General features: G+C 39.6%; 1 protein-coding gene across 1 annotated transcript in view; it reads left to right on the plus strand.

Moving 5' to 3' along the window:
• Positions 1–20,887, plus strand: part of b3glcta (beta 3-glucosyltransferase a) — a 141,305-nt gene that overhangs the window by 46,954 nt on the left and 73,464 nt on the right. The window contains exons 4-7 of the mRNA XM_087988554.1: positions 3,021–3,129; positions 3,609–3,745; positions 6,041–6,104; positions 14,508–14,639. Of these exons, the coding sequence (XP_087844680.1) occupies positions 3,021–3,129; positions 3,609–3,745; positions 6,041–6,104; positions 14,508–14,639 (442 nt within the window). The remainder of the gene's footprint in view (positions 1–3,020; positions 3,130–3,608; positions 3,746–6,040; positions 6,105–14,507; positions 14,640–20,887) is intronic.

The raw sequence follows: 20,887 nt of genomic DNA on the forward strand, positions 1-20,887 counted from the left end.
AGTGTAGTGTTTGATATTATCTGTGGATCATCTGTTGTAAAATGTGTGATAATTCAAATAACATGCTGGTTTGTTTAAAGGTTAAGACCATGCAATGCATATCATTAACTGTTACAGTGATGCATTGTTGTTGTTTAAGGTGACCTATCCTTTTGAGGACAAAACGGATAGTTGCTTTGACTATGCAAGGCACAAGGTCACTTCAAGTTTAATTATTATCTACTTAGATAACTTTAACGTTAAATAAATAGATTCATGAAGAAATTAATAGGATATTTTGGGTTGGTAGACTGTTGCTACTGTAGAGCTACAAGGACCAGTGCTCACATAAGTTATTTAAAATATATATTAATGACTTAGATGAGGGGACGGTCTAATGCACCCAGGTTGCTAATGATACAAGATTATGTGGGAAAGTAAATATTCAGCAGAATGCAAAGGAACATTGGCAAGTTAGTTGAGTTGGCAAGAACATGGTGATGAATTACAATGTGTTGTAGTGTGAGATTTTTCATTCTGTTTGGAAAAATACAAAACAATTTTTTTTGAATGAAGGGAAATAGTTACATTCAGAAAAACCTAAGTGTCTCAGTTTGTAATTCACAGAAAGTTAACATGTAGATTCAGCTAGCAGTTCAAAAGACGAAGGGTGTATTGGCTTTTATTAAAAGGGAGGGGAGTGTAAAGGTAAATTAATCTTACTATAAATATATAGGACATTGTTGAGACCAGACCTGGAGTTTTGTGTGCCATTTTGTATCTACCCTAGAAAGTGCAATGAAGGTTTACTAGATTGGATTATAATAGGATGATCAAATTGTTCTTTGAGGACAGGTAGATTAAACCTATATTCCTTGGCTTTAGAAGATGGAGGGATCTAACCGAAATATGTAAAATTCTTCAGAGGCTTTACAGAGCAGATGCTAAGAAACTGTTTGCACTGGCTGGAACTTAAACATGAGTTCACAGTCACCGAATCAGGGGTCAACCATTTGGGACTGAAATAAGGAGAAATATCTTCACACAGGTGATTATGTATCTTTGAAATTATATACCCCATACAAGCTAGGGCTGTGTAGTCATTGAAATTATTCAGGACAGAAGTCAATATGTTTTTGGCAATAAGGGAATTACGTCTATCAGGAGGGTGCAGGAAAGTTGAGTTGATATAGCCATGATCTTGATTGGCAGATTAGGCTTTGATTAGATTACTTACACTATGGAAACAAGCCCTTCGGCCCAACAAGTCCACACTGACCCTCCAAAGAGTAATCCAACCAGACCAATTCCCCTACCCTATATTTACCCCTGACTTGGCAATTTAGTATGGCCAATTCACCTGACCGGCACATCTTTAGATTGTGGGAGGAAACCCACGCAGACACTGGGAGAATGTGCAAACTCCACACAAACAGTTGCCCCAGGCGGGAATCCAATCCAGGTCTCTGGTGCTGCAAGGCAGCAGTGCTAACCATTGAGCCACCATGTCGCCTGTTAGCTTGATGAGCTAAATGGCCTAATCTAGTTCCTGTTTATCATTTTCTTACGGCCTCATTAGAATGAGCCATGATCTGAACGAGCCTTTCAATTGAGAACCAATGCCTTCTCAATGTGCAGCTCTACTGCCTGAACAGTTCAGCAATTTTAAATTGTGGTACAAAATGCCAAATACTTCTACAAGCAGTCAGTAGAAATCTATCAGAAACTGCCCTCATAGCACTTGTGTCTTTTTTGTTTGTTTGTTTAAAATAACACTGGTATCTTTCCTGTTGTTGAAAGTGTGTTCAGCTACATTAAGCTGACAAAGAGATGTTAGCTGCTGCATAGGATTGAAAATGGCATCACTAGAGTCAATTCAGTGTTACAGACTGACTGATGTCTCATGTTGCATACTTCCAGTGCATGCTTCCAGTACCCACACTAATGACTGCCACAACCTCTTTATGCACAAGCTGCACCAGAATCTTGCATCAGCATCACTTTGGATTCAAAATGGCAGCTGGGCTACAAATTTTGCAATCTGCCCATCTCCATGAGGATTCTCAGGAAGTAGGTCATTCAGCCAGTCCTTTCGTTCAGTTAAATCATGGCTGATCATCTACCGTAATCCACTTTCCTGAACTGTCTCCACCTATTTTTGGTATCAGCAAATTTGAATATATCGCAATTTGTCACCACATTCAAACCCTTTATTAACATCATATGGGGAACCTTACTAATCAGCTTCTGAAAATCTAAATACAGTATATCCACTGAGTCTCGCATATCTATTCTACAAGTAATGTCCTCCAAAGACTCAAACATTTTTGTCAAACATAATTTCTCTTTCATAACTTCAAATCCATTCTGCCTCATTTTATCATTCTTTTCTCAATCTCCAGTCACTGTATCCTTTATTAATGATTCTATCATTTCCCTCTTATTGTCATCTTATTGTCTGTGTTAGTTAATACCAAATTAGAAAATCCTAATTTTCTTTTTTCTTCCATTCTTAAATTCCATTCTTTGCTATTTTCCAATCTGCAGCAACCTTCCCAGAATAAAAAAAATCAGCAATACATCTTCCTAGCCACCTCCTTCTAAATTCTAGTATGTAGCTCATCTGATCCATGGGATTAATCTACTTTTAAAAAGTTAACCTTTGAGGTACCCTCTCTTTATTAATATTACCTTCAGTCTGATTGGTTGAGGGTATTACTGTTGTTTGCCCTGTTCACACAGGTGCGTCTTCGATGGCAATGCAAAAGTCTACATAAAATCTGTAAGCAAGTGCAAGTTCATTGAATGGTGAGCACTATTTGCTCATTGCTAACTGAAAAAAATAACTTGGTCATTATGTTTTCTCTGGGAAGCATTTAAGTGGTCAATTGATTCTTGGAAATAAATAAAATAGCACATTAACAGCTGGATGAAATGATTTGCATTGGAATAGAATGAGTGATGAATCCAATGATATCTGTAATTAGGTTTTAATAGGAGTGAATTTTTCTGATATTAATTTTGCCTTTTTTATTCATTAGCCTTTCAGCTAATTATGGCAAGAAATCCTGGATTTTCTTTTGTGAAGAACAAACCAGGATACATATTCCAAAGTTGTTGGAGGTCATTAGTAGATATGACAAAACAAAGGTATTCCAGTGAATGAAACTTGGCCAGGGAGCTTTATGATTACTGTTGCCCTTTAATGCTGTATTTTTTTCTGAATTAACAATTCACACTTGATGTGAGAAACTGACACACTCTTAATTAAGTAACATTCATCACACCTTTCCCTTGCCTGCTTTGTTTGCTTTGAGAAAATCGCAAATGATGTGTGTACTCTTAAACACACCAGAGTGCAATTTTTATAATTATAATTTGAGAAAAGATATAATGTTTATGTGATATAGTATAGACTTAATTGCTTGCTAATGTTTTTTACTCTCAAATTTGTCTGATAAATGAATCTAAATACAATTTTCTAACCTTTTTCAAACCTCTGCAATTTATACATGTCTACAAAATAGTGCATTACTGATTTTTTTTTATGTCACTTTCATGTGTAAAGCCTTCACTGGAATGATAAGCTCATTGTTTTAAACTTTATGTGTGTTATATATTTGCTATAGGAATGGTTCTTAGGAAGGGCTCTGTATGATGAACAATCTACAATTATTCACCATTATGCTTTTGCTGAAGATCCAGTGATTTTTAAATATCCAGATTTTGCAGCTGGCTGGGCCTTGAGTATTCCACTTGTCAACAGGTAGGTGACTGATTAGCATATAATTAACTAACAGTGTGGATAATACCTTTACATTTGCAATAAATCCTGGCTAATCCTAATTCTGCAATATTGGAAATGTATTATTGGCATTATAGAGTTACACAGCACGGAAACAAGCCCATCGGACCAACCCATGCGGAATAGGTTTCCTAAAATGAATCAGTCCCATTTGCCTATGTTTGGCCCATATCCCGCTAAACCTTTCCTGTCCATGTACTTGTCCAAAAGTCTTTTAAATGTTGTAATTGCACTCATCTCCATCACTTCCTCTGGCAGCTTGCTCTTTCATACATGCACCACCCTCTCTGTGAAAAAGCTGCCTCTTAGGTCCCTTTTAAATCTTTTCCCTCTCACCTTAAATCTATGCCCTGTACTTTTGGATTACCCCACCCTGGGAAATAAACCTTGCTGCTAAGTGAGATAATTGGAGTAAAATTATCATCAAACTCCAGGAAGCCTTCTAACATTTGAGAAACAATGAGCTCCCACTTCTGATGAATGAAAGGAGGCCATTGCAAAATGGAGGTGTCACTCTTCAACTTCTAAAGGTTTTAAATAAGAAAAGTCATCAGTTGCACGGCCATTATCATAGAGGGGAAGCAGAGGCTCAGTAGAAAATTTTAGTTAGGCTTCTTAATTGGCATCATACTGATTACCAACATTTGTCAGCAGGCAGCCTCATTCTCTTCCATCTTCTCCGCCTACCACATAAAGTATAGATTAGATACCATGGTAACAGTCATCATGGCCTTAAGAGTGTAAGAACTATCATTGGGATCAGCTAGAATTGAAAGTGAATTGCCAGCTTTCTTTTACTTGCAGTTTAAAATAGTGCCTGGTCAACCTTTTGATAGCATTTCCATTCAGATAGTTATAGTGAGATATGATTCAGGTTCACCATTTCATAGATTTTGCACAATGTCCTTAATGGTATGAACATTTCTATGGGATAAAACTAAAGGTCATTTTACAAAACTTTGCTTTAAAAATGGGAAATCCAGCACTGTTCTCACTCAAGTTCTAACTCCCTAACTTCCACTATCATTGTTAGATTTTTGAAGAACTAAATAAAATTCTTGCCTGTTTGTTTTAATGACTTTGTATTTTATAATGGTGACTGGTATTGTGGAAGTACATGTTGGGTATAATGCAGGTTGTCAATCATTTTCCAAACATATATGGCCATATTGTTAATAATATTACAACCTTTAGCACAATTAATGAGAGATTATAACAACCTTTCTCACCAACAGTATCATTTTCTTCAAAGTTGGAATGTTGCAATTGAAATTGAAATGATTTTGGATTTCACCAGCATCATGCATCAGCACAGTGTGGATTAACATTAAGTTCAGTACCCATAGTATCTTACTGGAGGGTTTACTGGGTATTTGAGCCACATTCATGAAAGTTTAGAAAGTTAATGACAGATTTGGCAACAGTGTGTTAAATTAATTAACTTTTAACTGATTCCGGACAAGCTCAGTGTATAGTTTTATGTGACCATCTTGTAAATGTCATTAAACTATTTCCATCAAAGCTGCTGTTCCATGACTGTAACATAAATTATCTTCTTAACTGTGCCAGTTTTTGCAATAAAAGTTTTTGATGATTCATTGTGGGAATACTATCCAGGTGTTGGGTGGAATTTGGTGCCAACTTTGAAAATGGTCACACAATCTAGTATTATAAATTGGGTCCTAAATGCATGACTCATTGAATACATCTGTCCAAATAGCCTGGCTTGTAATGATTTAGGGCACCTGATGTGATCTTTACAGATTATGAATGACAATCAGTAATTTGAATGTGTATGTTAGTTAACCTAATTTCACTTCCTCATAATTGGACATCCATTTATTTAAATTGATGGCAAGGCAAGTGGACTGAGAGTTAGGGACGCTGGCATGAACTCCATATCTGGCAATGTGGCCCAAGAAAACGAATTATTTTTGTTTTCAGCACTATAATTCTGGTGTTACATGTCAAAAGGAGAAAATATAGCTGTAAGCTTCACCAGATGTCAAACGGTTACAAACTATACATTGTGTTTGAAACATTTTTGTGCCTGTAACTCTGGCTACAGCATCTTCACCTAATCCTTTTGTATTATCTCTGAGGCTCTGTCAGATTTGTAACTGATTGCAAGAAAATTATTTAGTCTAGTGCACTTCTCAGGGATGACATCATACAGTGAAATTAGCTACATCTCAAAAATAGATTACATCAGTTTTATCTGAAATTAACTTTTCCTCACTTCTGTTACGTTAACAGGCTTTCAAACCAATTGAAGATAGAAAAACCTTTTGCAGACTTTACTATAGACTTGAAACATGAGGTATGTGATAGTTAATAATGTTTAGTAAAATAGTCACAAATTATTGACAATCTTTAAAACTTTTCCATATGCTAAGTAATTAATAGTAAGCTTTAGTTATTTTTAACTTCTTTCTTACCTGCTGCTTATTTGTGTGCTGTAATTTTCTTTTTAAATGCATTTATTGTAAAATAAGCCAAAATACTATTTCATACACTATAAATCAAACAGTCTCACCATTATGTATTTAACTCAAGTTGTTAATATAAGACCTGGATTTGAATACAGTCAGATCAAGGTGGTAAAAATCCTCCTCATCTGCAAATAGCAAGGTCCTATGTGAATTGAATACACAAAATCTCAACCCATCCCATTGAATTACTTTCTTTGTTTTGAATACAAATAGTGTATGTTGAATTTCAACTTGATCGCTAGTGATATGTTTCGCAGTGCTAGTCTGTTAATAGAATTCTAAGACCTCCCCTGTTAATCAGAGGTATCCATCTGTCTAATGTACTTAAATACTTAATCATTCTTGGCTACATGTAGGAGTCAGAAGATATACTCCATATGAAAAGTAATGGTACTCACCTGTCTCTTAGCTACCAGTATTAATGATTCTCTGTCATGAATATCTCTTGTGATGGTAGGTTGGCTTCAATATGTCTTCGTTAAAGCGATAATTTTGTTAGCTGTGATGAATTTCAGTTGCAGTTTTATTTGTTCAAGAAATGACTCTCTGTGAGTCTCAATCTCTCTTATGTATGGGTCATCATATTATTCAATGTGATATGATCCCTGTCTTAACACCATTCTTGGACAGTCTGTCAGAATGATCCCCCTAGCTGAGCACTGAAAATCAACAATAGCCTTCTGTTTTGTTAGTTTATTATAACTTCACATTTCTGATGCAACATCATTAAATCTGATTTGATTGCAAACTGCAAATTAAACAATAAATTACACTTGACCTTATTTATTCATGTAAACCATATGAGGTAAATTTACAAATTTAGATGTTGAACTTGACCAGGTGGGAACATATATCCTCAGTCTTAAGATTATTGGTGTATTCTGTACATTAGAATGAATGGATGAAATTTCTGCAGGGCCTGTTGACCTAACTGAATTCCTCATGTCTTCTCTGAGCAGCTGAAACTCTGTGTAGTAAGGATCAATTTGTGAAATTTCCTTGAGTTATATCATAAAATATTTCTTGCTGTAGCTTGACCATTTCAGCAATATCTTGGTCTTTTGTTTGAGTGTTTGTTTAGTGAACACTTTCATTCGAGAAAGAAAAGAGATTTATGGGGAACAGAAATCTTCATTCAATATGGATAAAATCTCGCGAACTTGATCCATGATGAAACCTCCAAAAGAGTGGGCTTTGCCAACTTAGTTTTCATTTGACCTAATTATGTGAAGTGGGCAATTTCACACTAAGAATGAAGACTACTTTAGCCCTCTGATTTTTAAATAACTGTTACAAATATTCAAAAACAGATGTCAGAAACAAAATTGTTTGAATGTAATTGTTTTTGAATCAAATAATTTGCCACAAAGATTTAATGATAGGAAATATTATAACAGCAATTTAAGCCTTTATATGTCTTATGTTATGAGTAGCATGGATTCAATTTATTTGAAATGCTCATACAGGTTTATTTAATAGCTCAGACTACAACTTGCAGTTGCAGATAATTGTGTATATACTGTATTCAGACTGTAGCTTGCTTCTGCTGGACGACACGTCACGGTTTGTCATGTTGTTTCATTCTGGTCCTTGGTCTATTAGCATAGTCAGCTCTTAAAGCAATACAGTTCTTAAAGCAATTGCACAATACCACTCCTCTTCCCCCTTCTCCCACAGCCAAGATAAAACTGCATAACAACTAAAAGTAAATGGTAAAGTTGCCATAGTCCCAGAGGACCACAGAGAGAGACACAAGTGGTAGTGGTTTAATCTGAGGGTCATCATACATCAGGTGAGGGGCAAGGTTGAGAGATGTGATCTTCATAATAACCTCAGCAGGTATGACTTTTTATTTACTAGAAGTAAAAATCCATTTACATTTAGGATAATTGCAAAGCTATTGAGACAGAAACAAGCTTTGAAAAACTCTAGCATTTGAGAGCATAAGAGAAGCCTGTATAATGTATAGATGGTTTGACAATCCTTTAAAATCTTGTGATTATATAGCCTTCTGGGGATTTAAACTTCACATGTTTGTTCTCGACTTGTAACTGTGGTCGAAACTTGCATGTTATTAATGTGTTGATTATTAGTTTCCCACACCTTCATTATACATCCTTATTTTTCTGTGTGTTTTCTCCTTTACTAGAGTGTTGTGCAGTTCCATGAGTTAGCTTCTGTTTCTCCTCAATGTTATCCCTTTCAGTGTTATGACTTTGTAGGAGCTAGGCTCATTGCACACATTGGCTACCTCAGTGGATATTCAAATTTCCTGTGCAGGATGTATGACTGACTTTCTATACTACACATAGCTCCATACCTTCATGACCATCTTTATGCTCCCTTGATTTTTCAGAGAAATTTGCCCTGTATCTCTCAGAACTTGATCAGGTGATAGTTTCGCAGGAATGGCCTCTACTCATGTTGTGGATAGACCTGTAGCTTGTTGGTTGTAAGATTGCAATAAAAGATATTGCTTCATCACTGCATTTTATGATGAGTGCTTTAACAGTGGAAACCATTCGTTAGGCAGGATCCTTGGATCTGGGATCTTTTAGTGAAGCTGTCACATTGTTTATGAACTAATTGATACACATGTCTCTGAAAGGGATGGCTGAATATTGTTGCCCATTGCAAATGCAATACCTCCAAATGAACTGAATATTGCACTCATTATGTCTGCCATGTTTGAAGAGTCCTGTAACTGTCTAACAATTGGAAAAGTAGTTAATGGCTAAGAGAAAATGTCACTATTTATGATAAATATGATACACTTCTGATGAATAAATCAGTAACATGTTTGGACCAAGGGACTGATTGAATCGTGTAGATGTTCTTGTTGATGATTTTGGCATGCGTCACACTCTCCCATTCTCTTCCATGTCATTACTGATCCCTGGCTATGACACACTATTCCATGTTAGGTGGTCTTGTTTGTGCAATGCCCATGTGTTCTCAATCTAATTCCGACAGCATGTCCTGAGGAAGAGCTTTGGGTAAAAACACTTGTTCCCCTTTAAAACGTATTCCACTTTGATACCTAGTTCATCCCTCTTTGGCCAAAAGCATTTGAGAATGCCTGACACCTTTTGTATTGTGCCCGCCCATTCATTTATGATAACTTACCAAACTGCCTTCAGTCTGAGATCATGAGCTGCTTCTTCCTGAAGTTGATTGTATTGGTGCTGAACAAACTTTATCAGATTGATCTTAATCACATCTTCCACCTCGATGGCCATATGGATGACTTGTAAATCTAACAGAATGTTTGCAGTCTTACTTGGATTTGTAATCTGCCCAGTGTGTCTGAGGTTACCATTTGGTACTGGATGTGTAGCAGAAGTTGAAGTTGTATTCCCTTACTTTTGGTAGACATTATAATTGTCTTGTCAGTAGTTTAAGCCAGGTCACCTCCAATGCTTTGTGATCAGTTTCCGCAATGAATTACTCACTGAACAAGTAGGAATGGAATCTTCGGCTATTGAATATTATATAGCAAGTGTTTTCCACTGTACAGACCTTGGGATCCAAATGCAACTAGTTTGCCGTCTTGCATGTTGCAAGGTCCTAGCCCTTCCTGAGATTTATTGACTTCCAGGACTGTCTTCTTCTTTTAGCCATAGTTTTATGGCTATAAAACTTTGGTTAGACCGCACAAGAATACTGCGTCCAGTTCTGGTCGCCATATTATAAGAAAGGTGTGGATGCTTTGGAGAGGGTTCAGAGGAGGTTTACCAGGATGCTGCCTGGACTGGAGGGCTTATCTCATGAAGAGAGGTTGACTGAGCTCGGACTTTTTTCATTGGAGAAAAGGAGGAGGAGAGGGGACCTAATTGAGGTATACAAGATAATGAGAGGCATAGATAGAGTCGATAGCCAGAGACTATTTCCCAGGGCAGAACTGATTAACACGAGGGGTCATAGTTTTAAGCTGGTTGGAGTAAAGTATAGAGGGGATGTCAGAGGCAGGTTCTTTACACAGAGAGTTGTGAGAGCATGGAATGCATTGCCAGCAGCAGTTGTGGAAGTAAGGTCATTGGGGACATTTAAGAGACTACTGGACATGCATATGGTCACAGAAATTTGAGGGTGCATACATGAGGATCAGTGGTCAGCACAACATCGTGGGCTGAAGGGCCTGTTCTGTGCTGTACTGTTCTATGTTCTATTACAGGATGCACATTTCTGATGACAGTATTTATTTAAGTTATTTGATCATGTGTTGATGATCCTCTTGCCATACATAGCTCCTTAAGAGCTCTCATAATTTTTTAGAGATTAGATTACTTACAGTGTATAAACAGGCCCTTCGGCCCAACAAGTCCACACTGACCCTCTGAAGAGCAACCCACCCAGACCCATTCCCCTACATTTACCCCTTCACCTATCACTACGGGCAATTTAGCATGGCCAATTCACCTAACCTGCACATTTTTAGACTGTGGGAGGAAACCAGAGCACCCGGAGGAAACCCACGCAGACACGGGGAGAATGTGCAAGCTCCACACAGACAGTTGCCTGAGATGGGAATTGAACCCGGGTCTCTGGCGCTGCGAGGCAGCAGTGCTAACCACTGTGCCAATGCCTTGTCAGAAAAGTTTGATATGTTTCAAATTTGAAAGAACCAGACATCTCTGCAGGTTTTCTTTCACTTGAGGAGTTAGCACATGACTTGCATCTTTCACATTGCCCTGGGTTGGACAAATCCTGTTGTCAGAACCTTCTTAGATTGCCTGGGGATGTTTGGAAGGTACACAGGGAAGAAAATATCAGTTTCCAGAGGAAATAGACACATTTGGTCTTAAGCCCTCAGAAACCCAAATAGGTCAGTTATTCCTGTTTTGCATTTATTAGTATATCATGAATCCTCATTAAAAACCTAATTACATTCTTAAGCATAATATTCTTACCTGAAAACCAGGAAAAGTAATGTTATAATATCCAGCTAAATATTCTAAACATGTAACTGGGTGGACTGCATCTTCCCAGATCTGGTGAATATCATAAACCATAAGATGTAGGAACATAAGGAGGCCGCTCGGCCTATCAAGTCTTCTTTGTCATTATCTGAGGACCTGGCTGATCTATAATCTTAAACTCCACGTTCCTGCCTTTTCCCCATAACCCTTGATTCATTTAATTATTAAAGATTGTGTCTATTTCAGCCTTGAATATTCCTAATGATGCAATCTTGACAGTTCTCTGCGGTAAGGAATTCCACAGATTTACAACTGAGTGTGAGAAATAATTCCTCTTCATCCCTGTCTTATTCTGAGATTATACCTTTTGGCCACAGACCCTCGCGCAAGGGAAACAACCTTTTCACATCTATCTACCAAGTCTATGAAGAACCTTATATGTTTCAATGAGGTCATCACTCATTCTTCTATTTTCAAATGACTATAGGCCCAACCTACACAACCTCTCCTCATAAAACAGTCCCTCCATATTTGATATCAGCCGAGTGAACCTTCTCTGGACTGCCTTCAAGTATATCTTTCCATAGATAGGCGTTCCAAAAATCTTCGCAGTATTCCAGCTATGGTCTGACTAGTGTCTTGTGTAGTTTCAGCAAAAGCTCCTGACTTTCATACTCCATTCCCATGGAGAAAAAAAAGCCAACATTCCCTGTGCATTCTGTATTAACTGCTGAGTTGCTAGCTTTTTTTCACAGATGAGGATTCCCAAATCCCTCAGCTCCATGGCTGTTTGTGGTCCTTCTCTATTTAAATAAAGTTCAGCTCCTTCATTCTTCCTGCGAAAGTGCTTAATGTTCGACCTTCCCTATTATATTCCACTTGTCAAGTTTTTACTCACTCACTTAATCTGTCTGCATCCCTCTGCAGACTCTTTGTGTTATCCTTTCTATCTATTTTTGTCATCTGTAAACTTAGCGATAGTCAAGTATAACATTCACTTTCCTCATCCAATTCATCAATATCTATTGTAAGTAATTGTGGTCCCAGGATTAATCCCTGTGGGATACCACTAGTTACAGGTTGCAATCCTGAAAATGCCTTCCTTATCCAATTCTCTGACTTCTTTTAATTTGTCAGACCAGTATCCATGCTAATATCCTACATCCAACAGCATAAGCTCTTATCTTATTAAGTACCTTAATGTATACATCTTACCAAGTGCCTTCTGAAAATTCAAAAATATTACGTCCACTGATTTCCCTTTATCTCCCCTGCTTGTTACCTCTTCAAAGAACTCTGGAAAACTTTGTCAGGCACGACTTTCCCTTCCTGAAGCCATGCTGACTCTGCTTGATCATTTTATGAAGTTCCAAATGGTTTGCTATTATATCCTTTGAAGTAGACTCTAACATTTTCCCAATAATGGGTGTTTGGCCAACTGGCCTATAGTTACCTGTTTCTTGACTCCTACCTTTTCTAAATAAAGGTGTTACGCTGGCAGTTTTCCAATCCCTTGGGGTCTTCTTATGAATTGAAGGATTCCTGGAAGATTAATACCAGTGTCTTTGTTGTCTCTCGTTATTTCTCTGTCTTTTTCATTTCTACTCTTTTCGTCCCTCCTTTTTTTCCCCACTAATAACTTGGACTTACCTGTAGGGCAATGGAGGAGCTGGCAAGCTCTGGAGGCAAATGCCAGAGCAGAGGCTAGAGTGGAGGTTGACGATGGGATTCGAGTCCCGGAGAGGAGCCTGGAGTGGGGAAGCAGTCCCGGAGTGGGGAAGCAGTCCCAGAGCGGAGACTGGAGTGGGGAAGCAGTCCCGGAGCAGAGACTGGAGTAGGGAAGCAGTCCCGGAGTGGAGACCGGAGTGGGGAAGCAGTCCCGGAGTGGAGACCAGAGTCTGGAGTGGGGAAGCAGTCCCGAAGCGGAGACCGGAGTGGGGAAGCAGTCCTGGAGCGGAGACCGGAGTGAGGAAGCAGTCCCGGAGTGGAGACCGGAATCCGGAGTGGAGAAGCAATCCCAGAGCGGAGACCGGAGTGGGGAAGCAGTCCCGGAGCGGAGACCGGAGTGAGGAAGCAGTCCTAGAGCGGAGATCGGAGTCCGGAGTGGGGAAGCAGTCCCAGAGCGGAGACCGGAGTGGGGAAGCAGTCCCGGAGTGGAGACTGGAGTCCGGAGTGGGGAAGCAGTCCCAGAGCGGAGACCCAAGCGGGGAAGCAGTCCTGGAGCGGAGACCGGAATGAGGAAACAGTCCCGGAGCGGGGATGCCATCCTGGAGTGGAGACCGGAGTGAGAAAGCAGTCCCGGAGTGGAGACCCGAGCGGGGAAGCAGTTCTGGAGAGGAGGACAGAGCGGGAGCACAGAGAACAGAGACCGGTATGGAAGGCAAGTACCAGGCGGAGACTGGTGAAGAGAAGCAGTCCCAGGTGGAGGCTGCTAAGGAAAAGTAGTCTCAAATAAAACTTAACTTGGAGCAGCTGAGAGCGAGTGTGGAGTGGACTGGAGGCTTGGAGCAGAGCAGGACTAGTTGTTGGACTGGGGTCTAGCGCGGGCAGTCAGACCATGTGTGGAAGACCCTGCACTGAGCTACTGCAATATAATGTTTATTTGTAATTTGTTTATTTGACTGTAATGTCTATCCTTTTAACTCTGTCTTATTTCTAACTCATATTATGAATGACAATAATGCAACTACTATTTTTTTATTCCTCTTTTTTATGTTTAAGATTTGTACCTAGGAACTTGTACCTAAGATGGAGCCATAAGAGGCAACATTGTAAAACTTTTCACTGTACCCCTGTACTTCAGTACTTGAGTACACATGACAATAAATGATATTCTAAAGTATATTCTAATTTCCTTTAAAATCCTGAGATACGTCCCACCATATCGGACATATCAGTCTTCAGCCCATTAGTTTCCCTAGCACATTTCCCCTACTTCTAGTGATATCCCATTGTAGAGAAGGAACATTTGAAATCTTAGATTTCCTTTCATTGGTTATTTTGATAAAGGCATGCAGTAAAATTTTAATTCTTAAATTAATTCTTCATCTTCACTATCATGCCCCAATTTATTTATACATTCTGGTGGGGTTTGTGCATGGTAAGTTGAAGACTGTAACTGCACTTTGAACTTTTCTAAGGAATTACTAATGATGCGTGCAACTCTGCTAAATTAGTAAACTCCTCAGGACTATGTAATTTAATTAATGTGGTTTTGAGGACTGAATGTCCTCTGTAAGTACATAACGCAGTTTTGATCTTGTGGTGTGATTTAAGTGAAACTGAACGTATTGAAAATGTCTGCATTTTCAGATTGCACTCTTTATATCCCAAAAATCTAATGGTCCTCAGCTGACTTCGGTAAAGGAATTTTGTACAGAAGGAGTAACCGCACCTGAAGCAACCAACTGTGCAACTACATTTCATACCTCTCTTCCATTTTGTGTGAGTCACCTTTTTCAATCTATTTCTAACATTGCAAAGTGACTCTGATGTAAATGATTTAACCGTTCAAAACTTGACAGACTTTATGGATTCTATTCAAACATCCCCTTCTCTCCCAGATACATATAACTAACTTTGATACAATGGAGACAAGTCTTAAGTGGGTTTTCACAATGCTGTCAATGTTCTGCCATTAAGCTCGTTCTGGAGACTGCTGGATATATCTGTTACTTGACATCAAGAAGCAGATGCATTGCTCGCTGTTCTTATATACAGTTCCCTCAGGATTTTTGAACACTTTGTCCCCAGTTTTGAAATATGAGTTTGAATTACTTAATTTTTGGGATTTTGTTTCAGCTGGTACATACATCTATTATGCAGGTGCTGGGCCTCCTCCATTGCTAAACCCTAACCACCTGACACCTGGAGGAAAAATGCCTAATCTTCTGCCTTGGGACCCTCCAACCACGTAGGATTAATGTGGATTTCACCAGTTTCTTCATTTCCTCTCTCCCTCCCCCCCCCGCCCCCACCTTATCCCAGATTCAACCTTCTAACTCGGCACCGCCCTCATGACCTGTCTTCCTGTCCATCTTCCTTCCCACCTATCTGCTCCACCCTCCTCTTCGACCTATCACCTTTACCCCCACCTTCATCTAGTTATCTCACTCTCAGCTACCTTCCCCCGCAGCCCCACCCCCTCCCATTTATCTCTCCAACCCTTTGGCTCACAAGCCTCATTCCTAATGAAGGGCTCATGCCCAAAACATTGATTTTCCCGTTCCTCGATGCTGCCTGACCTGCTTTTCCAGCAACACGCTCTCAACTCTGATCTCCAGCATCTGCAGACCTCACTTTCTCCACATACATCTATTAGCCATACTGACAGTGCCGTTCTGAATAAATTTTCATGGAATAAATTCAGAAATAACCCGCTTTATCTGTAATACATTAGTTCTTGATGAGTTTTGAATTGGCAGCTACTTCTATGCCATTCTTTTTTCAGTATTTTCAGTCATAACCAAAAGGGGCCTACAGTTTGGAAACAGGCCCTCGGCCTAACTTGCCCATGCCACCCAGTTTTCACAATTAAACTCGTCCTATTGCCTGCATTTGGTCCATATCCCTCCGCACCTATCCCGTTCATGTACCTGTGTAAATGTTCCTTAATTTGACAGAATTTGCAGAAATGATTCTGAATAGATTACTCACTGAGCCCTAGTTTGGAAGCATTAATAGCTTTTCATTCCCAGGGTGATTCTAATAGTTAGGTCAAGTCCAACAAGTTCAACAGGTTTATATCAGAATAATAGGGAGGCAGTGGGGCCTAGTTGTACAATTGCTGGACTATAAATCCAGAAACTCAGTTAATATAATGGGAACCCAGGCTCGAATCCCAACATAACAGATTATGGAATTTGAATTCACTGAAAACTATGTGGAATTAAGAATCAGGCATAGCTAAAAATGAGGTGTCAACCTGGTGAAGCTATCAAACAGGACGATTTGTGTGCTAAATAGTATAAGCATCAAGTGATAGAGCTAAATGATCTCACAACCAATGAATCAGATCTAAGATCGGCAGGACTATTTCACTCTGTGGCGGACAGTTAAACAACTCATTGGAGGAGGAAACTCAACAAATATCCCCATCTTCAAAGATGGAAGAGCCCACCACATGAGGGCAAAAGATAATTTGCAACAATCTTGAGCCAGACATGCCAAGTGGAGGATCCCTGTTGGCCTCCTCCAGTGGTCCCCAGCATTACAGATACCAATCTTCAGCCAATTCAACTCACTTCACGTGATGTCAAGAAACATTTAGAGCACTGGATACTATAAAATCTCTAGGCCCTGACAAATTCCAGCAATATTACTGAAGACTTGTGCTGCAGAACTTGCCACTCCCCTAGCCACGCTGATTCAGTAAGCTTAGAATATACTAGCATCTACCCAACAGTGTGGATAATTGCCCTGGTATGTCATGTACTCAAAAAGCAGGACAAATCCAACCCAGCGAATTACAGCCCCACCGGTCTATACTCGATCACCAGTAAAATGCTGCAAGGCATTATTAACCAAGTAGCAAACAGCAGTTGCTCAGTGATGCCCAGTTTAGGTTCCACCAGGATCATTCGGCTCCTGACCTCATTACAGTTTTGGTTCAAAAGAGCTGAATTCCTGAGATCAGTTGAGAGTAGCAGCCCTTGACATCGAGGCCGCATTTGACTTGAGTGTAACATCAAGGAGCCCTAGCAAAACTAGAATCAATGGGCATCAGGGGGCAAACTCTGGTGGTTGGCACGTAGAAAGTTGGTTGTCTTTACCTTTATTGAAGGTCAGTCATCCCAGCTCCTGGATATCTCTGCACAAGTTCCTCGGGGTAGTGTCCTTGGCCCAACCATCTTCAGCTGCTTCATTATTAACCTTCCCTCCATCATAAGCTCAGAAGTGGAATGCTTGCCAATGATTGCATAATGTTCAACACCATTCATCATCCTTCAGATATTGAAGCAGCCACATTGAAATGCAACAAGATCTGAACAATATCCAAACTTGGGCAGACAAGTGGCGAGTAACATTCGGGCCACACAAATGCCTGGCAATGACAATCTCCAGTAAAAGACAATCTCATCACTGCTCTTTGATATTAAATATGTTACCATCACTAAATTCCCATTATTAACATCCATTGATCAGAAACTCGACTGGACTCCCCATATGAATACAGTGGCTACAAGAGCAGGCCAGGGACCAGGAATACTACAACAAGTAACTCCCCTCCTGATCGCGCCACCCTCCCCTCCCCCCCAAAGCCTGTCCACCATCAAGAAGGCCCTCTTGCCCGAATGAGTGTAACTCCAACAATACTCAAGAAGCTTGACACCATCCAGGACAGAGCAGACCACTTGATTGACATCACATCCACAAGCATCCACTCCCTCCACTACCGATGCTCACTAGCAGCAGTGTGTAGTACCTACAAAATGCACTGCAAAAATTCACCAAAAATCCTGAGATAGATTCAAACCCATAACCACTTCCATCTAGAAGGACAAAGGCAGCAGATATTTGTGAACACCACAAAGTATAAGTTTCCTTCCAAGCCACTCACCATCCCGACTTGGGAATGTGCAGCAACCCTTTTATTGACCAGCACCTAACGAACCAAGAGTGTGCTGATTGTTCAAATATTCTAGACAATCAAGAGGTCTGTATAATTAGTGTAAAAATACACACTAAGTAATAGAACCATAATGCAGGTGGTATACACAGCACTGCTATACTTTACTTAAAGCATAAATCAATTAAATAATAATGCAACTGTGCCTTAAATAAAACTTAGCAGCAAAGAGCTTCTCACCTGCACCCTCAACTGACTACTCAGACATATGGTAATTGAGGAGAAATTGACTCAAAGTTGAATATATTGTTAATATTTTGTGTGCCCATTTGATTGAACCACAAGTATATTTACATTGAGGTAAATAAATTAAAAAGCTATAGTCATTGAACAGAATAATACAGTAAACCTTGCAGCATTTGAGGTATATAACGTTTGCCAGTTTATCGAGTGTGCTGATTCTTAAGGTGCTGGTTAAAACAAAGTTTTCTGCATCATCGTTCCTTCACTGTCACTGAGTGAAAATCATGGAAATCCCTCCCTAAGGGCATTGTTGGTTTATCTACATTATGTGGACTGCAGCAGTTTGAGTAGGCAGCTCACCGTCCCCTTCTCAAAGGCAACTAGGGACAGGCAATACATGTTGGCCAGCCAGTGACACCCATGTCCAATGAGTGAATAAAATGAAACTGCCATCTGATCTCCTGTCAGAAAAAGGACCAGTGGAGATGTTCCAGTTGGACTCTTTGTCCAAACCATATTGGTGTGCCCAGGATTTTGTACTCTCAGTCTTTCTTTATCTTCTAATGATAATGAAGAATCTCTGCTGCCTCATCAATTTGACAGCTAATGGAAGCTATTTTTCATCATTTACCCCCTCAAATAATTTTCAATAATTATGGAACTTTTCCTGGGTTCTAATGACAGCGGAAGAATATGGAGAAAATAATGTTACTGGCTGAATATGATTAAAAAGAGAAGATTGACTAAATTAAAATCTGTATGCTGGGCACTAGCTATGTTTCTCGAGTGTATAAAACTCTGTCCTTATTGTTTACTTGTGTGAGCAGATTGCTTCATCCTTCTCTGGAAGAATGGTATTTGTTTTTTAATTGTCAGAGTGATGAGCCTCCATCTTCAAAATGTTACCCAATCCTCTTCCGATTATAACAATTGGAAGCAAAAGTAGTCCGTAAGGCCCCTCAAGCCTGCTGCATCATTCAGTAGGATTGTGGCTAATTTCCTCCTCAACTCCACTTTATTTCCCTGTTCAATTTCATCAATTCCCTTGTATTCCAAAGATTATCAATCTCACGTTTGAATATCCTGAACAATTCAGCATCCACAACCCTCCAGAATAAGAATTCCTCTGAGAAGAAATTTTTCCTCATCTCTTTCACAAGTGGCTGACCCTATCTTGAGACAGTGACCTCTAGTCCTAGATTCTCCACAAGATCATAAAACATAGAAACAGAGGGTCAGTACAATTAGTGAGATTGTGCCTGATCTAAAAATCTCAACTCCAGTTTTCCTGCCCTTTCAACATAACCCATGTTTCCCTGTTTTTCTTCACCTTAAATACACTTAATGACTCAGCCTCGACAGTCCTGTGTGATAAAGAATTCCACAGACTCACTATCCTCTAAGAGAAGAAATTCCTCTTCATCTCAGCCTTAAGCGTGTAGCCCACTATTCTGAGATTACACCCTCTGATCCGAGAGTCTCCACAAGGAGAAACGTCCACCATGTCAAGTTTCCTAATATTCTTACACGTGTCACTTTCAAACTCCAATGAGTACAAGCCCAACCTTTTCAATCTTTCTTCATGCGAAAATCCATTCTTGTTCAGGATCAACTTATTGAACCTTTTCTGAACTGCCTTCAGTGCTGATATATCTTCCTTCAGATAAGGAGACAGCATTACAACTATGGTCTAACTAATACCTTGAATAGTTTTAGCAAGATCTCCCTATTATGCTTCCAATCCTTTTGAACTAAAGACCAACATTCTGTTTGTTTTCCATGTTACCCACTGACCTTGTGTGCTAGCTTCTTATTCCTGCGCCAAAACACCCGAATCCCTCTGCGCCTTCTGTTGTCTTTCCATATTTAAATAATATTCAGCTCTTCTATTCTTCCTGGCTAAGCACATAATGCCACATGTTCCTACATTATATTTACTTGCTAAGCTTTCTTCCACTCACTTATCCTGTATATATATCCCTGTGTAGATTCCTTTTGTCATCCTCACGACTTGCCTTCTCAAATATTTTTGTGTAATCCACAAACCCGGTGATAGTACATTTATTTCTGTTATCCAGGTCATTAATATAAGTTAAAAGTATAATTTATATTTTTGAATGTGGTCTGGTTTATCAGGATATGATCACGAGTAGGGAAGTAATGACAATATTGGGATGGTCTCTCTGAGCATATTAGCTCATCAAGAACCCTGATAGTTAATAATCAGGGTTATTAATCTGTGATGTGTCTCCATCACAGATTCCTTTGGCACACTACTAGTTACAGATTGAAATCTTGAAAATGTCCCTGTTATTTCTCCAGCTGAGAATAACAACCTGGAGGTTGTTCTTTAATCAATCTGATTAAAATGTTATGACACAACTCAGGCAAGTTGAGAGTTGAAACTGGATCTCTGGCTCAGAACTAGGGACACTACCACTCTACCACTAGAGCCCTTTCATTTGGAATCTATGAACCTACAATGGGACTGGGTGGATTCGGGTAAGTGGGATTCATGGAGGCCAACAACATTCAATATTTGTGTTCTTTGACAAGATTTGTGAGAAGATTTGTAGCTCGGGTGCTCGTTGTTGTAGTTCTGTTCGCCGAGCTGGGAATTTGTGTTGCAGATATTTCGTCCACTGTCTAGGTGACATCCTCAGTGCTTGGGAGCCTCCTGTGAAACGTTTCTGTGATGTTTCCTCCGGCATTTATAGTGGTTTGTCTCTGCCGCTTCCGGTTGTCAGTTCCAGCTGTCCGTTGTAGTGGTTGGTATATTGGGTCCAGGTCGATGTGCTTATTGATTGAATCTGTGGATGAGTGCCATGCCTCTTGGAATTCCCTGGCTGTTCTCTGTTTGGCTTGCCCTATAATAGTAGTG

Source organism: Chiloscyllium plagiosum, unplaced genomic scaffold, assembly GCF_037043375.1.
Source record: "Chiloscyllium plagiosum isolate Xiang-an unplaced genomic scaffold, Cpla_swu_hap1 HiC_scaffold_6, whole genome shotgun sequence".
NCBI lineage: Eukaryota > Metazoa > Chordata > Chondrichthyes > Orectolobiformes > Hemiscylliidae > Chiloscyllium > Chiloscyllium plagiosum.